General features: G+C 42.3%; 1 protein-coding gene across 2 annotated transcripts; it reads right to left on the bottom strand.

The window, feature by feature from the left end:
- Positions 1-2488: 2488 nt before the first annotated feature.
- Positions 2489-22995, bottom strand: LOC115783890 (sphingosine kinase 1-like). 2 transcript variants are annotated; one of them, XM_030734863.1, is made up of 6 exons: positions 22518-22995; positions 13593-13742; positions 10532-10626; positions 9964-10079; positions 6863-7773; positions 2489-6112 (listed from the first exon to the last, which is right to left on the bottom strand). In XM_030734863.1, the coding sequence occupies exons 1-5, from the start codon at positions 22942-22944 to the stop codon at positions 6873-6875; spliced, it is 1689 nt and encodes a 562-aa protein (XP_030590723.1). In that variant the 5' UTR covers positions 22945-22995; the 3' UTR covers positions 2489-6112; positions 6863-6872. The 2 variants fall into 2 exon arrangements, with proteins under 2 accessions (XP_030590723.1, XP_030590721.1); XM_030734861.1 differs by lacking the exon at positions 2489-6112 and having other exon boundaries at positions 6141-7773.
- Between the last annotated feature and the right edge of the window lie 454 nt (positions 22996-23449).

Raw genomic sequence — 23449 nt, forward strand, 5'->3', positions numbered from 1 at the left:
AAATCTTTACAAAATATTAAATGGCCTTATCACACCAGGCCATTGAATTTGGCCTTCGTTTTTCTCCCTCACCACCAAAATTGTTTGTGCACTTGTTCGCACATGCTTTGTCTGATCAGGCTGAAAATTTAATCACTCATGTACACACCCAGGCTGAATCCATAACTACAGATTCAAGACTGTAGGCGCAATAGCGCCCCCTACAGAAGCAAATGAAAATTTGTATGACCGTCCACAGAATTAGTTTTGCTCTGAAATACATGAAATATCTTTCACCATTCCTTACAAAATCCTCATCTATTTGATAAGCCTCCTGCCCTGAACACATTGATATGCATAAAGTCCATAAACGTTAGAGCGCCCCCTACTGGCAGCTTTAAATATCATAATATACCATGTTTTTTAGCTAGCCCCTGAGTTACATTTTATCTACAGCTCTGAAATTTTGCACACTCATGTAACATCCTAAGACATACAAAAAAGTCTCTTGGAGCCATACTCCAAACCCTACAGGAAGTCCAGCATCTTCAATTGAAAGTGTCAATTTTTGCCATTTTCAGGCCTGCTATTTGAATGAACTCCTCCTAGGGCATTTCACCCAGTGAGACCAAATTGGCTCCACATCATCTAGACAAACAGCCCATCAAAAAAGTCAATCAGACCCATGCCCTATTTTGCATGCTGGAGCCGTGACCACACCCCCAAATATTCCATTGCGTCTATGCCGAGAGCAAAAGATACCTTTTCCTATAAAAGAATTCAACTTTCTAGAGACCCATCACGATCACAAAACCTCCGAGTGCGGCACGGGTCGACGAGCGCCACAGGTCGACGCGCGCGGAGTGCGAGGGCCCGATATCACCGCTTGCGGTTTTAATTTATATGTTGTTTCTGTTGAGATGACCAACAACCCTCCACCCTTCTTTGTTTGTGTGTCTATTTGATTAAGAAAAAAAAAAAGAATGACATCTTGTGACTTTGCACCATGTGTTCAAACTGAATTAAAGTAGCTCTATATGTAAAACAAATCAGGAACACTGTCACAGCTGACATAATACGTGACACAGTTGGGCCACAGGCTGTGTTAGACTGACATCACTTTCAAATGAGACTCCGTGGTGAGGATGCCTCACTTTGTTGAATGTTTTCCTCTCTTCTTCTGTCTCTTCCTCTCCACCTCCGCTGGCATCCTTGGAGGGAGGTAGATAGGAGGAGAGGAATCAGGGATGTGAAATTTGGGAAATGAGAAGGGGGTTGATTTCTCTTCTACTCAAAGTTTGCACAAAAGATTTTTTTTTGGGGGGGGGGGGGGGGGGGGGGTCAAGGACTCTAAGGTCCTTATTACCTGAGGTAGTAAAAACACCATAAACCATATTTTTGAAAAGGTTAGTGGTGCATGTCTCACTAAAGAGTTTCACTTCCTGGTTAAATAAAGGTCTCATGGATGCTCCACAGTTCTTGTGAGAAGCTGCCTTTGGGCTGTTGCAAATATTTACTATTACTAGGACCACTCACATTCACACCTTTGGGCAATTTAGATTCACCAGTTAACCTAACCCCACCAACTGCACATCTTTGAACTGTGAGAGGAAGCCGGGCCAGGCCTGATGGTGGTTTCAAACCCAGGACCTTCTTGCTTTGAGGTAACAGTGCTAACCACTGTTACGCTATGTTGCCTGCACCGCAAGCACATATTGTCTTTGGACAGTGGCTGCTTTTCACTCGTTTTCAGTCCAGTCCTCGTACCCCGACCATCTTCAGGGGAATGTTTTGTTGTTTGTGACTTGGGCTGAGAGAAAAGTGCTCTGTTAGGATAATATGATACTATGAGATTATTCACGATTTTGTACATGGGAAGAAGGATTTTTAAATTCCTGAATTTAACAAGGAGCCAAAGAAGAGAAGCCAATATGGGAGAAATATGCTCTCTCTTTCTAGCCCCCGTCAGTACTCTAGCAGCAGCATTTTGGATCACTGGAGGTTTTTCAGGGAGCTTTAGAGTGACCTGATAATAACAAATTACAACAGCCCAGCCGAGAACTAATAAATGCATGAACTAGTTTTTCAGCTTCACTCTGACACAGGATGTTTCTAATTTTAGTGATATTGCGCAAATGAAGGAATTTGTTTAATGTGCATGCTGAAAGACATATCCTGATCAAAAATGACTCCAAGATTCCTCACAGTGTTACTCGAGGCCAAGGCAGATGACTCCAAATTTGAAATTTTTGGTTCAAACTGTCATCAGTATGTATCAGTATGTCATCTGGAGAGAGATACAGCAGTGAGTGTCTGCAGCTCTGTTATGGTTTGGAGCTGCATTTCAGCCAGTGGTGTTGGCGATCTTGTCAAAACTGGTGGAATTATGAACGCAAAAATGTACCATCAGATTTTGATCCACCATGTAATCCCATGAACAGTAAATCATTTAACAGTAAAGCATTTTTCTATATGAATATGTTTATTGGTCTTTTCTTTTAAAAGAAGTTCATAAACAAAGAATGATAACAAATAAAAAGGAAATAAATGCCTGGTTGGCCTCAGCCAGTTTTAACAGCTGTAATAACACCCTTATATGCATGTATTAAACATTTACAGTCATTCAGAGCACTCCACTTGCAGCTTTTGTGATTGTATTATAACCTGTGCAGATCAGAACCTCAGTGTAACACTGACACATACCAAAAGAAAAATAAACAGTCTTTCATTGAGCAAAAATGTGATTTCATGTGGTAAAGATTTTCTTTTTTCATGTAATTATTTACTTCTTTTTATTTATTTATTTTTTTCTGTGCACCACCTAACTGCTGTCTTGGCTAAAGACTAAGGCACTTTCTAGAGAAACTTCTTTCCTTTTACCTTTACATAAAAAAGCTCTTTACATGGCACAGTTTACAAAACTGTGCCACAAAGATATATTTTTTTATTTACTAACACAAAGAGTATAACACATTCAGATGCACCACACCATTGATGTTCTGCACTAAAAGCTTATTTAGCACTTTACATCATCACATAAAACAAATCAAACATGTACTAGATATTTTCTTGTGAGGGTATCACACCAGCCATGACACGAATGACTTCTTGGACCACAACCGTCTTCAAAAGTATCCCGACTTCTCGAGCGGTGTTGTGTTGAGAAAATCTGCCTGTAGACACACAAACACCTACTCAAAGCTACCTGTGTGGTAGTTCCTGTAACAGCAGGTTTCCCCAGGACCACATTTTGCCAGGATGACACACACAGACAGAACAAGTACAGTGTACATGGCACAAAAAGGAGAACATATTCAGATTCTTAAAGGAACAAAAAAACATCATTGTTTGTATGATTTCAGTTCATATTCTATAACACAATTTTCATAAATCATTTAACAGTAACGACATAGGCAGAAATCAGCATTAGTGTACATTAAAAGGCTGCTGTTACATTATAGCAGCCAGTGGAGTACAACAGTTTAACAGTATAGTACCATAAATTAACAGCAGTGTAACAACATCCTACACTGAGATGTTTTGATTATTATTCACAGCTGTGCTTTAATGTAAGTAGATAAATAAAAATTCCCCAATATTGCATTACAATAAGCTGGATGTTGTCTTTCAGTAACAATGAAGAATGCAATGTCTTTTGCAGCTGAGCTCAGTCTACGATAATTATCGCTGTAAATATTTAAAAAAGCAGGAAACAGGTGGCAGTCTGGAGAGATTGCACTGAATAACATAAGAATAAACTATCAAGATAAAACCTTCACTCCATGTTCAGTGATGGTCCAGCAGAGGGACCCCTCACTCCAAATATCTGCAGCCATGACAAGGCATTTGCATAGGTCATCTCTACCCTTATGAGATGTACATTTAGTAATGAACAGTGGACGTGGGCAGCTGCAATGTCAGGAGTGCACCCTGGAGAGCGTGACAATGCATTCAAAGCACCTGAATAGCTTCACTGAGGATACAGTTATGGTAGAAGGTACAGCATGTCATGTATGAGCTGTAGCTATGACTGTCACACAGCATATGTCCCATTGGAAAAAAATCAAGTAATAGGCAAAACTCGGCACTGCAGTGAAGATGGAAACCAAAATATAAATGATGAGTCAAGTCAACTTCAAGTATATTACAGTTCATTAAGCATCTGTACAAGTATTACTAGGAGAGAGGGGTGTGTGGGGAAAAAGGGGGCTGATTTATGCTTTTTTTTTTCTTCCCTGAAAAGTAGGGTCATATAGTTATCTTCCTCATCCATTATATTTTAGACTGTTCTTTACTTACAGGATTTAGCATAAAAATAAATAAGAATGGCAATAAATTAATCATTTATTTGATTTGAATTCCAGCTTTTGCATTTGGTTTAAAATATGTATATTGTTTTTAAACATACATCCATCTTCTGTGTTTCACTCTTCTTTCCCCCCATAAACAATCACTGAAATATGATCAACTGTAAACATGTAAAAATCCCATCAAATTATTCTTTTTCTTGATCTGCTCAGTTTAATATTCTGAAGTCGCGTGATTGCTGTCAGTCATCTGAGGTCTGAGTCCCTCATACATTTATTTTTTTCAGTGTAAGGACCACTGTGCAGACAAATGTGTGAGGCACCATTTTGTCTGATGTACACATGCTGCAGTTTACAGCCAAGTGGTGGCCGGGGGGGGGGGGGGCTACACATACATTTAGTGAACAGGAGTTTCTCAGCAGCTGTTGATTTCTGATGGTGTACTGCTGCATGTGGGTCATCAGAAAAATAAATAGAGACATAAGTTTCTGTGCCACCCCCGTGTAACCAATGGCACACGTGTCTCTGCCAGTGTCCAAGTAGCTAGCTGCCATTGCCCAATAGTTTTCATACAATCCATAAAAAAAACAAACAAACAAAAAAACATCACGGCTATTTGCATTTTCCAAATATATATAATCTATATATATTTGTGCTCCTCGCAGTGGAGACCAGTCACTCATTGAACCTCGACAAGCAGCAGAAAATGATGTGCAGCATCAGCTCATAGCACTGACTGTATTGCACTGATGACAGTGATGTATTCATCAAACCTTAAAGCAGCTCATGTTCAGCACTTTGAACCCCATTAGTCTGTCAACATCACAGATTTTCACTTTCAGCATTAGAGGTGATTTTGTTTTTTAGCAGACGCATCAACATTCAGACAGTCCGATCTTTTCTTGTCCTGTTAACACGATTATTACTTGTTTTGTTGTTATTATTATTATTATTTTATGTCAGGAAAGATGGCTCGCTGTTGAAACGAGATATTTTCTGCTGCTCCATACCTGTGGATGAACGGGTCCTGGTGCTGCTATTGTGACCTGAAATAAACTGGTGTGAGCGTGTGTGTGTGTGTGTGCGCGCGTGTGTGTGTGTGTGTAGGGGGCACTGATTATAATGCTAACATTTGCACTCTCCTCTTCTGCAGCACACTAATGCTCATCACCACAGCGCTGACAGCCAGCAGAAAGGCCACACACAGCTTTTGACTCCCCCGAGCTAACATTGATCGCATGCCTCTCAATATTCAATGCTGACAGACACAAAATGAAATCCTACTTTCTCCATTTAAGTCTCTTTCAACCAGTCTAATATGTGTTTGAAGCATACTTAAAAGCTTTCATATGATTAAAAAAAACAGTCTCTATTTAGCATGGTTTTAAAGATGTAAAGCCTCATATTAAGGACACATTAGGTGCTGATGGCTCGTTAACTGAGGGAGGGAGAGAATGAGTACAATCTTTAAGACAGCAAGAGAAGAGGGGATCATATGCACAGCAGCAGACCATGCCCCTCCCCCTCGCTAAGTGCTGCAGAGATGTAAGGGATCGTGTGTGTATGTGTGCATCAGAGGAGGGGGAAGGGGAAAGAAAGTGAGAGTGTGTATCCGAGTGGAGGCAGATCCTACGGTTTAATGATGGTTGTAGATGGAACAGGGTGGGAGAACAAGGCAGGAAAAGGAGCGGCCGGCGGTGGAGGTGTAACCCCAGGTGGCCGGGTTTCTGTCTACCTTCCCAGCACTTAATGCATTGCCAGCTGATGGAAGTTTACACACTCAGGAAGATGGAGTGGGGTTCAGAGGGGGATGAAGCTTAATATGACAAGATCTGGTTTTGTTCATCCTTTTTCTTTTTTTTTTTTTTTACATAAAGTATGCAAAGAGTAAAGATCTGTTAATGCTAAATCCTCAATAGAGTTACATTTCCTCTTTAAGAAATCTCCCTTGTATGAAGCTGAGAGGGAGGCAATGCCCAGGCCTGGTGTGGTACAGTGGGACAAGGGTTGTATTTATTTATTTTTTTCCAGGAGCCTCCCAGGAAGAGAAAATGTGCTTCTCTTCACGCGTTCCATGCTTATGAGGTCTGACAGCAGAGAGCACAATGCACTCCTCAACCACCGCACTGCTAAAGCTTCTCATGCACAATCGCACACACAAACATACATAAAGATTTCTCTCTCTTAAGCACTTGCACACAGACACACACACACACACACACACACACACACACACACACACACACACACACACACACACACACACACACACACACACATATATATACACACACACAATCCCTCCTTATTTCCCTAAGCCTGGACTAGCCAGCAGCAAGAACAACCATCCATGGCTTTGACCCTGAATCAAACATTTGGAGAAAGAGGGGACGTGTGGTCCATAAAAATAGGACAAGTTTTTTCTGTAGAAAAATAGAGAAATTTACAGAGGCTTATAAAATGTCTTTGGCACTTCTGAAAAGAAAAAAAAAACAAAAAACAGCACACATACAGAAATTGACACTGAGTATAAAAGGCCAAACTAGAAACTTCTATAGCCAGGAAAAAGGTTATGATGCTCCAATTTCATCCGCATATAAATCTAGCTAGTCCTGGGTGGATCTGAGCCTGAACCGGCCCATACTCCACCACTTCTCCATCTACAGTGATCATGCCTTGTGGAGTGATGGGCTCCAGTCGAAGAGCCTTCACCTTCTCATACACCAGGTGTGGGCAGCCATATGCCAAGTGGGCACCCTTCTCCATGGCAAGGAAGAGACGCAAGAGGGCAGGCCGGGAGATTCCTGCTGTTACATAGAACAGATGAATCAGACCGTCGTCTGCCATTGCACCAGGGACTGTCCACAGGTCCTCAGCCAGGTGAGACTGGTAAATAGCCAGCACCAAGACAAAGTCTTCTTCCTTGACCACTGTCCAGCTCTCTGGGACAGGCTGGTCCAGGCCAGGAAGTAGAGAGTCTACATGGGTTCTGGTCTTGCTATCACTCTCGATCTGAGACCTTTTGGTGGTGATGGCATTGTTGGAAGAATTGGTTCTGGTGTTGTGGTTTGAGTTTGTGCTGTGGCAAGAGCTCTGGTTTAGAGAAGTGTTGGGGAGGAGCTTACAGGGAAGGGAAGAGCAGAGTGAGGGGTGTTGAGGTGTGGCTGGTGGGTGGTTTGTCGTGATGCTCCCTTTTGGAGGTTTTGGTGCTTCCTTCACAGGAAGGTATGCTAACTTGCCCTGATACACTCTGAGTGAGGCCAGACGCACCAGGGTGCCCATGAGGAAGCGGATAGCTCCAACATGGCGGTACTTCTCGCTCTCAATATCAACATCTGCCACAAAGCCCCAGGCCAGAGAGAGGAACGAGAAGAGGCGCTGTTTAGAGGCTAAGTGGATTGACACCAGATCCATAGGGCCAACTAGGCCTTTGCACAGCATGAAGCCACAGCTCAACAGAAGCTCCTCATTCCACGCTGGAGGTGACCTGAAAGGTTGTTAAAAAAAAAAATATCAAGAAGGAAGCCACAAACTGTTGGATTTTTTTGTGGAGATTAACTGTGTGAAGAATAAGAAAGGCTGCCTGACATAAAATGCTGTGAGGAACCAATAATGATATATCAGAAATATCAAGTGCAGCAGCCTCACTCCCAAAGTTGCTGCACATTCATAAAGTATTACCCCTTGATCGAGCACATTTTCCCCAGTGAAAGTTCAGATACAGATACAATCATAGCATGATGCAACACACTTGAGTGTCACTGATTGCTGAATCTGAGCAGTAACTACAGGAATCAGTATATTTATTTAGTTGATTAATATGTTTTTAACTATGTAAAACCAAATGTAACACAGTGCCCTCCTTTCTGTAGATTAGCTATAGTTTACCTGAGCAAAGTAAAGAGTATCTACAGCATGCTAACATGCATGTAATCAGTGCTAACAGTAATGTGTAGTTTGTGCAACCTTGTTCAACATGTTTGCTGGGCAATCTACCAAACTAAAATTTTCAAGATAGCTTTATACAGAAAAGTACGCATCCTGCTACTGATGTGAATTTAATTTAGCTGTGCAGGTATTCAATAATATAAGGTAAATAGTGACTTTATCCATTCTAAGATGCTATCTATAAGTTTAGAAAATAAACTTATAAGCATGTTTATGTCATGACTCAAAATTCTGGCATTTGAGAATAATGAATGAATAATGAATAAGAAGGCAACACTCACAGCTGTGGTCAGAAATTTGCAAAGGCATGAATGTGGTGGGAATTTGGGGTTTTCAATGATTTCTTTGAACTGTTCTTTTACTAAGGTGTAATGTTTGTGTAACATGCGACTTTAATGACTTTTAAAAAACAAGAATTGGGTGCACAAGTTTGAATTTATTTTGGATTTTTGCTCATCCACTATACATAGAGGCTCGAATATATACACACACTCACCTAAATATTTTAAGAAGTGGCGCTGAAGGTTGTATAATGTGTTTTAGCTTTAACCAAATATTATTTAACCAAATATTATTGGGGGTATATGTATATATTTGTGTTTGTATGTATACTTTTGACCCTGTATGGATTAGAGAAACTTGTGCACCCAATTCTTGTTTTTTTAAAGCCATTAAAGATGTATGCTGTATAATAATTCCAGCCCGGAAAACGAACAGTTCCAAGAAATCATTAAAAGCCCAAAGCTGCAGTGACATTCATGCCTGTGATGAGTGGAAGGAAACTTCTGAGCACAACTATATGACTTTTTACACAAACTTCTCAAAATTTGAATGTTTTTGGAGGAAGCAAGTTTTTGCAAGCTTTCAGACAACTCACAAAGATTTAGACCAATGTTATATAAACGTGAAATGGAGTGGAGCGTATTTTTCTTTGTGAAGAAAAAAGCGAAGGCTACAACTAAGTCATCTCAGTGAAGACTGACCACACTGTCAGATTCACAAACTATGGCCTCGTCCACACTTGCAGCTTGTAAAGGATAATGGTAGTGGCCCTGAGGTGAAAATGCATTAATGAGTTAAACATTATAATCACTCACAAAGGAGGTGCATAATGTTAACTACTTATAGTCAATCTTGTAGAGTTACTCCCAGTCAACAATGGTAAGTATCGACTGATGGTGAGCCAAGGAGGGAAAAAACATAAACTGGCAATATGGCATTGAAGGGTGAAGTCTGATCCCCAACTCTCAACTTACAGAATTCGAAGGATCTTCTAAAGTTTCAGGTCAGGTCAGCAGGTCAGAGCTGCACTGAAGGCCCAACAGCTTATTAGGCAGAGGTGGTCATAATTTTTGGCTCATTAGTGTATGTTCCTGTTTGCTCCTTTGATGTTGTGCTAACAACCAACCAGCAGATGGAGATGACACCCTGAGCATGTGCGGTGTCGACACGTTCCCCAGCTGCACTCTGGACTATAATCACTCATAATGTGCCAGTTTTTAAACCCATTACATCATTCCTTTGAGAGTTGGAGGAACCTGAAATGACCTTGCTGCACAACAACACAGTTGAAAGTCTCGTCTTTCTCCTAGGGAATGATGTGCCCAGTCAGCCTTTGGCATAATTACACAGACACGAGATAAATTGTCTTTTTTTTTAAGCTGAGGAAGGTTTATCTTTTGCACTGTTAGCCCATGCATTTAAATGACTCATTAATGGACCAACTCACTGTGAGTAGTGGTGGATGGACGCAGCCAGGGCATTGCCGGAGCCACCTGGTAGAATACCCAGAGGGGTCTGAATGGCCTCTTGCCAGTCCTCTCGCTCCATAAGACCATTTATCACCTGAATAAGCAAGAAAAATACAAGAACAGAATCAGACCGTGGTTCTAAATAGAAAGTAGTGACTGTGGAAGACTGCAAGTTCTGATAAAAAGTGCTTCTTTGATAGCTACAGCTGTTCTGTGTCAAGGGAACTTGGAGGGTACCAAGGTTGAAGATTTATATAATCAGTGCAAGAAAATCAAAAAGGAAAAAAAAAAAAATAGTAAAGCCTTGGCATTATTTATATTGTCCATCATAGTTCATAAAACATCTACAGAAAAAAGTAAGGCTTTTCATTTATCGTTGTAGATTTCTGGTGCTACATTCACATAATCTCAGCTCTTTTGTCGTGATTGAGAACAAATTAAATTTTTATAATCCTATTCTAAGAAGGGCTGGGAATAGAGCAGAAGCGTGGAAGTTTGTATAATTTTCATCTGCAATAGATTAGCTGTAGAAGTGGAAGTAAGCACCTCAAACAGCAGCCCGTCTCCAGACATGATGACCAGTGCATCCCACTGCGACAGGTCCGCCTTTCTCACCAGCTCCCGCGCGTGGTTCTGACGCTCTGGAGGACACAAGAGAGGAGATGGAAAACTAAAAGGCAAAGCGGAAAAATGTGGTGAAATACGGGACAAAGCAACAAAATAAAAACGAGGGCAAGGGCACAGAAAGAGACACGCTCCCTTCATCGCCAGCCTCTGGGGTAGGATCAGTGAGATTAGGCAGAAAAGAGATTCAATTTCCCCTTATCAGGGCAGACATATCACATTAGCCCATCCAGTGGCTACTCAACAGCTCCAAGGCAGCTTAGCCAGCCTGCAAACATCTGTGACTGACAAATATCTGGATGTGTGTGTTGAGAGCACAGCATGGGTGGATGTGTGTACGCGTGCGTGAGTGTTGGTTAATGCGCTGGAGGAGCAGTGAGCTATTTGTTCAGCCTAGTTTTATCGGCAGCATCCTTGAGTGGCTCCCTCTGCAGGGGGTCTCTGTGGGCTCATCCCGCCAGCATTAAATTCTCTAGTCCTGCCAGCCGAGACTCCCCAGTGAAGTCATGCATGCTAAATGAGAGAAAGAGGATGGCAGATATGAAATTAACGAGCACTGATACACTTCCGTCATGGTAAAGATACTGTTTTTTTTTATGTACTGATGGAAATAAAAACAGTGGTGCCCTCGATTCCTTTCACTTTGCTCAACTTTTACCTGCCCCCCCCTGCCTCGAAACTCTTCTGGGTCTCCCTTTCCCGGGAGGTGCTCCCCAGGTTGCTGCTGTTTGTTTGCTGTGTGCCGGAGAGGCTCGAGGCACTGATGCAGTGTTGTGTTGACAGACTGATGCAGAGGAAGTAACTGCACTGCACAGCTGATTCAGCAATTTGAGCGTGCCAAGGGGCTGATGCTTTACTTCCCAGCCACTTCCTTATTCAAGAGGTCACTGCCACGCATCGACCTAAACCTGAAGGCAGAGGCGCTTCACAGGTTTCATCTGGCATGTTCACTGTTGACTCTTCTATGATCTGCACAGACAATAACGCGTGCAAAACGCACTGGATTAAATTCCACTGGTTTCCCTTTAAATGCAGCCGTTCCCTCCTTACGTCACCTCCTTCTGAGGTTAAGCTGGGTAAAGATTAAACTTGGTACACTGGATGCTTCATACAGTATGTAAAAGGTACATGCTGACACAAGAGGTGCCTCCATTGGTACTTGTCCCTCCTCAGGCAAAGGCAGTGTGATACAGTCACCAAGGACCTGTCCTGGTAAATGGGCTGTGCCAGTTAATCCATTCAGCGTCGCATCTGACTGGCTACTGTATTGGACCACCAAAGCCATTTAGTGATCCATATTCCCACCTTCATTTCTATTTAACATTTGTAATTACTGTTTGTCTGTTTGCATCACCATCCAGCTGCCAACCTTGCTTTGAGTCCCAGAGGTATGCACAATGAGCACACATCAGCACCCTTTCTCAAATAAACAAACACAGAGCCTGCCCTCTAGTTTCTGTATTTGCTGTTACGGTCCATCTCACATTAAGCTACGCGCTATCAAGCCGAGGCTGGAAGCAACAGCTGCTTCTGTTGATTCTGTCAAATGGGTTTTGGTTGGAGGCAAGCGCTAACCTCCAGGACTGAACAAGAAGACAACACTCACAGTTGTGGTGAGAAGTTTACAGACACTCATCACAGGCATGAATGTCACAGTAATTTAGAGCTTTTAATGGTTTCTTTGAACTGTTCTTTTTTTTTTTCCAGGGTGGAATGATTGCACAGCATACACCCTGGAAAAAAAAGAGCAGTTCAAAGAAATCATTAAAAGTCTAAAATTACCAACACATTCATGTCAGTGATGAGTGAATATGAACTTCTGACCACAACTGTAAGTGCTGAAAACCCACACAAGACTGGTGCAAGTGGCAGACTCCGTATTTAATGCCCAACTTTACAGCAGAATTAAACATGTTTAAAAGTTGGTGAAAAAAAATATTTTGCTCTCTATAGGTTTGTGTAACGTGGTACAGAAGGTAAACTTTTTTCTTTTCCTTAATCATTTAAATTTGATGAAGGGTTAAATTATTCATTATTAGGCACGTCAAGTATGCTGACACAACTCTCTGCTGAGCTTCATTTCAGCTAATTCAAGCCACTGAACTAAGGATCTTTATAAACAGATATATGCATATGGAAAAGTAAAATCTGTAGCAAGGGACAAGATTTTTTTGCCATTGGAAGCTTTTTGGTTTCTGTTAGTACTCTATAGACCAGACAGTACTGACCAATCATGTTTGCACAGGCTTTGATTGCAGGCAAAATATTCTATTTATGTTACTAATTAGCAGGCATCTATGCAATGTGTCCATACAACATATGAATGCACCTTACTGACCAAGCTTGCTAGCTTGGCTGATATCTTTGTCACCTTCTTGTCCAAATATGGTCACTTCTGGCTGTAAAAACACATGACAGCGACTCAGGGCTTCAAGACACAACTTCACAAACCAATGGGTGACCTCACAGCCGATCTTTCTATAGCAAAGGTTAGAGGCAGGATGCTAAGCCTTTTTGCATTTCTTTATCAGCTTATTGGTTTCCAGAGGGAGGTCATTTGGAACTCAAAGCCTCTGACAGCAACCAACATAACGCTGTTTGAATTCACAAAAAGGCATCAGCAATTCATATGGAATATGGAGCAGCTTAAGAGAGACTTTAATGCGTATCAGTGCACATGCGCCTGAGTGCCTGCACATATTCGTGTTTGCTGTGAACATGTGGCCTGTGAATTTGTGATCACACAAGCAATGCATAATTCCTGCAGGGATTAAAAGTTGTTTCGGAGTGCAGTTATGTCAACTTATGTGAGCATGTGTGTGTGTGTGTGTGTGTAATTGGCAGGATGACCTAGTTCTTAGACTGATCATCCACAATGGGTTAAAGGTTTTAATCTGATATTTTCATATGAAAGTGACCTTGCGGACAGTGCCAGCCAACAGCAGGAGGAAAACATGTTTATGAGTGCGTGAACTCTACTGACCTGTGATGACAAGTGTGTAGGGAAGAGAGGCCTCCGTGAGCATGCCCTGTATGTGGCCAGTGAAAAGCTGGAGAGCCTGTCCGCGCCCGCTCTGAGGATTCACCAGTATCATGATTCTGCAAGGCCGACGCACCTCTGTATACACCACACCTGTGTGAGGCAGAGGGAGGTGGATGTGAGTGAAGGGGAGGATGGAGATGAAGCAGCAGGATTTTTAAAGAATGTATAAGGGCAGCCTTTTCCCTCGGGGTCTCTTTGGCACAGAAATGCACTGTGGGAAAAAAAAAAAAAGCATGAGGCAGTAAAGGCACAGGCTGTGAGAGCATTCAGGCTGACAACGCTTCATTTTAATGTGACATGCTACTTTTTTTCAAAGAGAGAGGGCTTACAGATGCTTCTCATTCGGGATCTCGTCGTGTATTATTAGCAACTCGTGACATCTTGTCGTCCCCATGAGGAAATCCTCCTGTTGCTCGTGTCTTTCAAGAGAAGACAGATTAATGGAATGAGAAAATCCATTATTCCTTGGTTTGCAGGGACTCAACCTCTTGCTCAAGGGCACGTGTGCACTATGTGTGGCAGCTGGCTTTCAGCTATCTTCATGTGGATTATGATGTAATAATTATTTATGAAACTGAAGGAAAATGGTTCAGTTAGATGGCAGTTAACTAATGACTAAATAAACTATATTATGCTGCTCCCTTACTCACAAGGGGTCACATTTTTGATTCGGAAGATGACCTTCCTCAAACAGCCCCAAAGGGATTTATGTCTTCTACTGGAATTGAACTGGCAATCTTTTACTTGTCAAGCAAATGTATAAACCGCTACACAACAGAGACACACAACTAACTAAACAAGCGTAAGAACATTTTGGAAAGTAATTTATAGCATCTTCCTAGCGTCCTCCTCACACCGACCCTCTGCATGTCCTCCTTCACTCCATGAATCTTCTCTTCTTCTTCTCTTCCTCTTTGCCTCCTGACTGGCGGCTCCATCTCCAGCATCCTTTTCCCCACTATCTCCGTTATCAGGCAAGTAGAATGATTGATAATAATAATAACTGAGTATTAATTTAAAGTAGAATGCCTACATGTCAGTGCATCCTTTAGACAGACAATCAATCCCCACATTGCTTCTGATGCCAAAAATAAACTGCCAAATGTGAAGTAATGATCATGACAAAGGCTACTGCAGGACTTTGGGATATTTGAACAATGACAATGAACATTCTGAGGGGGAAGTAGACAGCTACACATCCTCTGGGCTTGACAAATTATGCCAAAGACAGGAATAATATAAAGTTGTAGAAACAAACATAGAGGCTGCAAGTGAAATGATGTGGTAGTGCAGTGGGTTAGAGCAAATGACTTTCACCTAGGAGAGTGGGGTTTAAATCTCAGGGGTAGCCAATTATTTTTAGCCCACACTCGTTTGTTTGGAGGCTTAAAACAGAGAAGAGAGAGCTGCGGGAGGACGAGTGTCTAATTTTAAATCTGCAGAAGGCAGAAATCTGGAAAAGATTTCTGCCTTCTGCAGCTTTAATTGTAAAATACTTGTTGGCTGCAAGTAAAAGGATTTGCAGCTTTTACAGAGTAGTTTCCCCCTCTGGAGTTGAATTTTGCAGCAGGCGCTCTTGACCTTTAGAGCACACACAGACTCGCCAGAGACCATATCAAATGAATCAGAAAGGACAAAAACCATCATCTCATTCTAGGGCACGGAGGACAGAAACTGTATTGATTTCTACCATAAATACATGGATGCAGATGATGCTGACTTTGGTATCAGGCACACAAAGTTTCCCAGAATTGTATGACGGGTGTTGAAACTGAAACTCGCCATTCAGTAATTTCAGCTGTCGTCTTTAAGCTTAGCACTGGCAGAGCAAATGCTGTAGGCGTCTTTGTTTTGACTCACTATCTGTCTGCTCAGTCTGAGCTGTCAGAGTAGTTTTCCTCTTGATAGTTTGCAGCCTCAATTTCCAGGTCTGTGCCCTGTGATGTGCTGCTGCCATCCTCATATGGCTTGTGATGATAAGAAACAGCGAAGGTATAAAAATATCTCAGAGAAAGAGGTGTGAACCCGCCAGAAAGGGTGAGGCGAGAGGGCAAAAACACACAGGCACATGCCAAACTGTGCCTCCATTCAGTCACACGGGGTTACCATTGTTTTTTACTTGAATCTGAGCACAATGTGGCATTCAGACACAAAGGTCCTCTCTACACTTCCAGAATGCAGTGGAAAACTGGCTATTGATAGTGAAAGGGCTTTAGAATCAGATTTTGCCCTCAAGTATCCCATCACAGACACCCTTGAAAAGGTCAAATCCAAAAGCTGGCATTCTTGTTGGTTAACAGCAAAAACCTTTGGCAAATTTCACACTGGGATACATGAGCTCTGAGCCCCTTAATACACCTCTGATTTTTTTTTTTTTCTTCATTGATTCAAAGAGAATAATGAATAGCAAAGTGAGAAAGAAACAGCTGTTCAATCTCTCGTGCTGCTCATCCAAATCCATGCAGCTCCACTCTGAAATGAAATCACTTGTCATACAAGGGAATACTTATCAACTTTGCTGCATTAATTTACAGCACGGATTCTGTTCTGATCTCCATGAATACATTCGAATTGAGAATTAGTGCAAGCACAGAGATAATGTAACCTAGTGTGGCTAATAAATGTTCTTTGCGCTAAATGCTGTCATCGGCATCCTAAAATGCCTGAAATAATAATGCCAAGGTGCAGATGTTTAGCAGCTACACTGGTGCGTGCATGCTGTGGGAATCTTATGAGACTGGGCTCGGTTAAGCAGGAAGGACTCTAAGGAGACTCAGGTGCCTTGTGCAGAAACATTTAATGTAGCATACTTGATAGCAAGGAGAACAAAGATGAACACGTGAGTTCTCATGATGTGGAGTCACTGAGTTCCTGAGTTTATTTACACTGAGTCATTCAGTCTTCATAAGTTGATGAAAAACAGTGCTATAGGCAGGTGTGGGAAGCAAGAAAGTCTTAACTAAACTGCACACAATCCAGGTGTTAGAATCCAGTTGAGATCGAAATATGCTTCATCCCACGGGGACCAATGACAGCAGTCTGAGAGCTGAGTGTTATGATATGGTACTATGAGGTCTTTAAGATAAGATGGGACCTGATTATTCAAGACCTTGTACAGTACCAGTCAAAAGTTTGGACACACTCAAATGTGTCCAAACTTTTGACTAGTATTGTATGTAAGAAGAAAGATTTTAAATTCAATTTTGGATCTAACAGGGAGCCAATGAAGAGAAGCCAATATGGGAGAAATCTGCTCTCTCTTTCTAGTCCCTGTCAGTACTCTAGCTGCAGCATTTTGGATCAGCTGAAGGCTTTTCAGGGAGCTTTTAGGACACCCTGATAATAATGACTTACAATAGTCCAGGCTTGAAGTAATGGATTAACTAGCTTTTCAATATCACTCAGACAGGATGTTTCTAATTGTAAAGATATTGCACGAATGCAAGAAAGCAGTTCTACATATCTGTTTAATATGTGCATTGAAGGACATATCCTGGTCAAAAATGACTCCAAGATTTCTCACACTGTTACTGGAGGCCAAGATAATGCCATCCAGAGTAAATGCTGTACCTGGTTGGACACCATGATTGGTGCCATACCACCCTGTGCACGACTCATCTCATCTGATCCCAGAAATTAAGCAGGGTCAGGCCTGGTTAGTAATCCGATGGAAAACCACCTGGAAATACCAGGTGGTGTTTTATCCTCTTTGATGCCATGTGCCAACACAGTGCAGAGCAGCTACCTTAACTCTACCCCACAGAGGTTGATTATCTCGTCAGTAGTTTTACATCCTCACTGCGTACGACTCTGGATACTGTGGCTCCACAGAGTTCTATGCTAGGACCAATTCTATTTACACTATACATGCTTCCCTTAGACAGTATTATGAGAAATCACTGCATACATTTTCATTGCTATGTAGATGACACCCAGCTTTATTATCTATCCATGAAGCCAGATGACACACATCAATTAGTTAAACTGCAGGAATGTCTTAAAGATACAAAGGCCTGGATGACCTCTAATTTCCTGAATCCAAATCTAGAAAAATTATTGTAATTCAATTCAATTCAATTCAAATACTTTATTATCCCAGAGGGGCAATTTGTTTTGCAGCCAACAGCAAGAATAAATAAATCTATAAAAACAATCAAACATACAACACAACCAGGGACACAATCATCTAAAAGAGTTCAAAAAGTTAATAGTATTAGAAATAAAAGAGAATTTAAATCTGTTCTGCACTGTGGCAGAGAGTACCTCCTTCCTGAAGGCAATAACTGATACTTTGAGGACAGGGGTTGAGTGCTATCACCCCAAATATCACCCCTTGACCCTGCAAACCTTAATTAATTTCAATTCAACTCTATTTCTATAGGACTAGATTGCAACAAACAGTCGCCACAAGACGCTTTATATTGTAAGGTAAAGACTATACAATAATTACAGAGAAAACCCAACAATCAAAACGACCCCCCTGCGAGCTAACATTTGGCAACAGTGAGAAGGAAAAACTCCCTTTTAACAGGAAGAAACCTCCGGCAGAACCAGGCTCAGGGAGGGGCAGTGATCTGACGCAAGCAATGACAGCAGTCTGAGAGCAAAGTGTTATGATATGGTATTATGAGGTCTTTAAGATAAGATGGGACCTGATTATTCAAGACCGTGTACAGTACCAGTCAAAAGTTTGGACACACTCGACTGTGTCCAAACTTTTGACTGGTATTGTATGTAAGAAGAAAGATTTTAAATTCAATTTTGGATTTAACAGAGAGCCAGTGAAGAGAAGCCAATATGGGAGAAATCTGCTCTCTCTTTCTAGTCCCTGTCAGTACTCTAGCTGCAGCCTTTTGGATCAGCTGAAGGCTTTTCAGGGAGCTTTTAGGACATCCTGGCATTCCCTCATATTATTGAGTGACTCAGATTAGACATAGACATAGACAGACTTTATTGTCATTCAAAATTACACCATACAGTGTACATTAGAAAGAAATTACATTGCTATAGGCTCGGATTAGATTTGAAGGAACAGCAGCAGTCATACAGTGTAGTGCAGAGTACAAATAAGCCTACAAGAAACAAATACAAATAAAGATACAAAAATAAAGTATGTGTGGATGTACACACACAAACACATTGGCTGATAAGATATTTGCATTAACAGGCAGTTGAACGGGTATACCTAATGAAGTGGCCGTGAGTGTATATCAACTGAGACTCTAACAAAATGGTGAGATTATGATGGGAGATAGAAATGTGCACACGCAGCTTATCAGATTAAAATGAAAAAAGAAAGATCTTTTTCCTCTTTCTGTGCTTTGATGTATCAGACTGAACTCAGCACAGCGGCGCTGTGATCAGGCTGCCCTGATAGAATAGATGAGGATCTTTATTGTCATTGTACACATAAGTTACACAACACAATTTAAATGACACAAGATAGCACTGATCAGTAGTATTTGGAGGTCTAAAGTTATGAAAGAATTTGTGTTTCTCCTTTCTTGTCAAATATCGGGGGGGGGGGGGGGGGGGGGGGGGGTGTGTGCACTACTTACAAAATAACTTCAAGTACATTTTTTTTTCATTAAAAACTGCAGATCTGTTGCTGTTATTGTATTTTAATTATCAGTAAAAACTGGTAAGCTATTCATAAGTGGTGAGAAATTACACTCTAATTTTAGAATAATTGCATGCTACACAGTATTTTGGGAAATTATTCCATAAAGTATTTAACTGCATTAAGTAGTGATGCCCAAACAGTATATACAGGCCATATTAGAAAAGAAATCTTCCCACACATTCCTCCTGACCTGCCCTGTGTGTCACCTGTGTATGTGGCAGGAACATATAGGCAGTATATGAATGTGAATTCCGTCTGAGATGGAAACTCAGATACCTGCAGGCACATCCTGCCGATCCCACCGGAGGGCAAATTTTCATCCACAGTGTGTGTATTTCACAGACGCAAGTGGGTAAACACACACAGGCAGCTTGGTGACAGGCAGACAGGAAATGACAATGTGTCATAACTAACAAGTGCTGAGCTGACAGAGAGGATCTACCACCTCGTTTCCAGAAGCTGTATGTCTATACAGAAAAAGAAAAAAAAAATCTAAATAAAGATGAAGTTCGCCTTCAGTTTCGCAAGCTTGCAGCACAGGTGGGATTTGTTAAACATGAAAACATTCACCGAAAACTCTTGGAACAAAAACAAATATGTGGGTTATTTACTGACAGCGTTCCTGTTCAGGAGCGGCACTAAATTCAGGCTGCAAAGAAGCGTCTGCAAACACACATACTGCATTCCAAGGTTGGTCGAGCGTTTGCTGGAAAGGAGGCGAGGACATCCAGAGAGTACAAACACCAGTGCCCGCCGTGGCAGCGGCTGACAGGCCATCACGGCCATGTGTCACAGAGCAGAAGACAGAATGTCCGTGGGGACCGAGATGCTGGCCGGGGTGAGAGGTCTTGTTGTGACGCATTTTTAGCTCTCGACTCCTTCAATGAGAAAGCCATGACTGCTTCAGCAGAGCCCCGTGGGAGATCACACAATGACAGACGCACCTGACCCCAAGGCTGCCAGAAAACAGTTGCTTTTGAGGGAGCTGAGCATACCCAAGCTCCTACCCTCCTCTCCTTCTCTTTTGCACTCTTCAACTCAATAACAGTCACAGTCAGTGCCAGGTTCACACACACACACACACACACATCTGCACTGGAATAGCTTATTTGCAAATTTTAAAGGGCGTGGATGCAAATTTTGGGGAAATTTGAGACAATCCTCGTTGCTGATGTAACACTGTCACAGAAAAGGAAGAAAACATGTGAATCTATGATGTAAAAAAATGTGGAATTTTAAATCTGTCTCCTATCAGATATCCGAACAGCCAGAAAGGATGCCACTAGTAGCCAAAGAAAAGCAGACGCTTGTGAGATGAGTCAAATCAAGTAACCATCATCTCATTCTTTTGCATGCAAACTCCCAGTGGATCTTCTAAGCAGCAGGACTGTATCATAGTGTGTGCACTTCATTATTTACAGCGCATTCATTCCAGTGAACCCACAGTGAGGATAAAAACCCAGTGAGACTCCCACTGTGATGGACTTCACCACGCTGGCTAAATTAGTAGAGTTAGAACCTGATCGTAAACTACACCTTCACGTATTAGATTACATGTTTAATCACTTTATATCTGAGTGTACGTGTGTCACCACGATAACTCTGCCTAAATACCAGTCCTGTGCTGCAGTTGCACTTTTAATCCAACCTTTCCATCTGCAATCCCGGATGAGATGACATGCAATTAACTCAGGGGGTAAATACACTATAAGGGATTAGTGAGTCATTCTGACTTCCCCGCTTCCTCTATGACAAGCAGCGATTCTGCCACATTATTAGTACAACATTACTCACTTAAAGCACATAATATATTCGGTTAAATGCTGTATTATTGGCTGGATCTGGAATGCTAAAACAAGCTTATAAATTAATGATATGATCTCATCATCACTGAGACGCTGCTTTCAAAAGAAGCAAACAGGCAAGGAAATCTGGGGATAAGAGGCTACAAACTGTTAGAGGCCTGAGCTGGTTTCATTAGTATGTGTGACTGAAATGCTCCCAGGCTGGAGCCCTTTGATGAGTCCAGTGAGCGCCCAGTCACCTCTCAGCATACCATCTGCCTGCCTGCCTCACATACAGGCCAGAAACAGAGCAGAGGGAGGCTGGATGTTCCTCGTCACACAGCGTCCAGTCTGTGTGTGTGTGTGTGTGTGTGTGTTTGCTGTGTACACCTGGAGGCTGCTAGCAGGAGGGTGACCTCATTCCATATCCCTCTCCTTAACAACTTGCCTCCATCTTTGGCAACCAACATTCCAAATTAGTCACTGCCAAGTCAAATATCCGCTTCTTCTTTTAACTGTGCTGGCTGCCCAGCAGTACATGCCTGCCTTATGTTTTAAACAGTTTTAATATTTCTGTATGAAGAGGCAGATATTGCCTGACCTGACAGTGAGGATTCAGAACTGGCACCCTGATGATAAACAGAATCACGCTGAGACCAAAACTGTTCTGTTTCATACTCAGCGAGTATCACCGACCAGTCCCAAATGAGTGATAGTGGTAATTAGGTGCATAAACACTTCTCGTATAGTATTCGTGTTAATTATCCTGTTGTTGTATACCAGGATGGAGCACAGAGGAGATAATGAGATCGGAAGACAAAGGAACTTGAGGACAGTCTGCATTTTAAACAGAGAGAGACATGACGAGACCTAATTACAAGAGGCTGCTGCAAAGGAGGCTGAAAAACAGACGTTGTTTTGATGTGATTTTTTTTTTCCACCCATCAACAATAAACTCTCAGAGGGAATTTACTGAGCACAAATAGGCTGAACAGCAGCTACACCCTCTGCTGACAGAGGATCAGTTGAAAATCTAACTACTTAAGTGATCATTTTCAGGTGTGCGCGCGCACGCGTGCGAGTGCGCGTTTTTACAAGAAGCTTCAGATCCAAAATCACCACCAGCATGGGCTCCATGCACAAATGGGACAGCAGTTAACTGCTAACCGTTCACAGCAGGTAGAACAGGTTACTGAAAGCGGGTGGAATGCGTTTCCCGTCTGCCAAACCTGTTTTCTGGCGACTTGGAGATCTATGCTGTGGATATCGGAGGCTCTTTCTAAGTGTCACGTCAGCTTATCTTGGCCTGCTCCCATCCCTGACCTTATTGAATACTTTAACATCTGCACATCAAATTTGAAAGCCTTCTCCTTTTGCTGCAATATAGAACCATGTTTTGTTTTATTTTAATTTTTAAATATAAAGTTGAATTTCAAGCTTCAGACTGTGTTTGCTCACCGTCTCTCCGGGGCGCCTGAAGCACTGAGGCATCTCTGATGGCATGAGCCCACCTCTCAGCCTCCTGCAGGTTGGCGAGCGGGTCCTGGACCAGCGCGACCCGAAAGCACTGCTCCACTCTTTGCCGGGTGACTCCGGCGCTCATCCAGCGCCTCTTGAACGGGTAGAAATAGGCTGTAAAGTAAGCGCCGACGTCCGCGCGGTCCGGCCCTCTATACGCCCGACAGCCGATACAGTCGGTCAAGTTAAAAACCACCTTAGTCCGGCCGGGTGAAGAGGAGATTCTTTGGATGGTCAGGGCGCTCTCCGTCAAGCTCACCGAGTAGCGGACCCTGTCGTTGAGCATGTCGGTGAACTCCCCGTACAGTACGCCCACGAACCCGTTCCGCTGGTGGGATGGGTCCGGATCAGAGGCGTCTTTCTCCATCCCGGACGGAGAGTGCGGCGCGTCCCGGAGGCCGGTGAGCGGATGGCGGTGCGGTGCAGACTCTGATCCTATCAGCCTGCTGTGGGACCCTTTAAGCGTAATAACAGCAGCTTCCTTAGTTCAGAGTCTCTCCCTAGTGACTGGGAAGGGGAATGGCAGTGATGGAGCTGGAGGAGAGCGCAGCCGACTGTCCCAACCGCGTCTCCTTCAGACTTTATGAAACACTTTGCGCCTTATCTGTGCAGCAGATTTGATCTAGCGAAACAGCTCTTATACAACGATTTAAAACTAGTTTGTCAATTTAAGTCGCTGACTACTTGCTGGTAGACCCAACATATATCACTGAATACATCATAAGATTTCATTTTAAAAAACGATAGGCTGTGGCTCCTATTTATTTATTTTTTCCCTGCTTGAATAGTGTGCTGTTGGATCACACACCGGAATTACAGAGCAAATATCCCAGAAAAAAACAGACTGTGCTCTGATAGTAGACTGTTACAAT

This window comes from Archocentrus centrarchus, chromosome 8, assembly GCF_007364275.1.
Source record: "Archocentrus centrarchus isolate MPI-CPG fArcCen1 chromosome 8, fArcCen1, whole genome shotgun sequence".
NCBI lineage: Eukaryota > Metazoa > Chordata > Actinopteri > Cichliformes > Cichlidae > Archocentrus > Archocentrus centrarchus.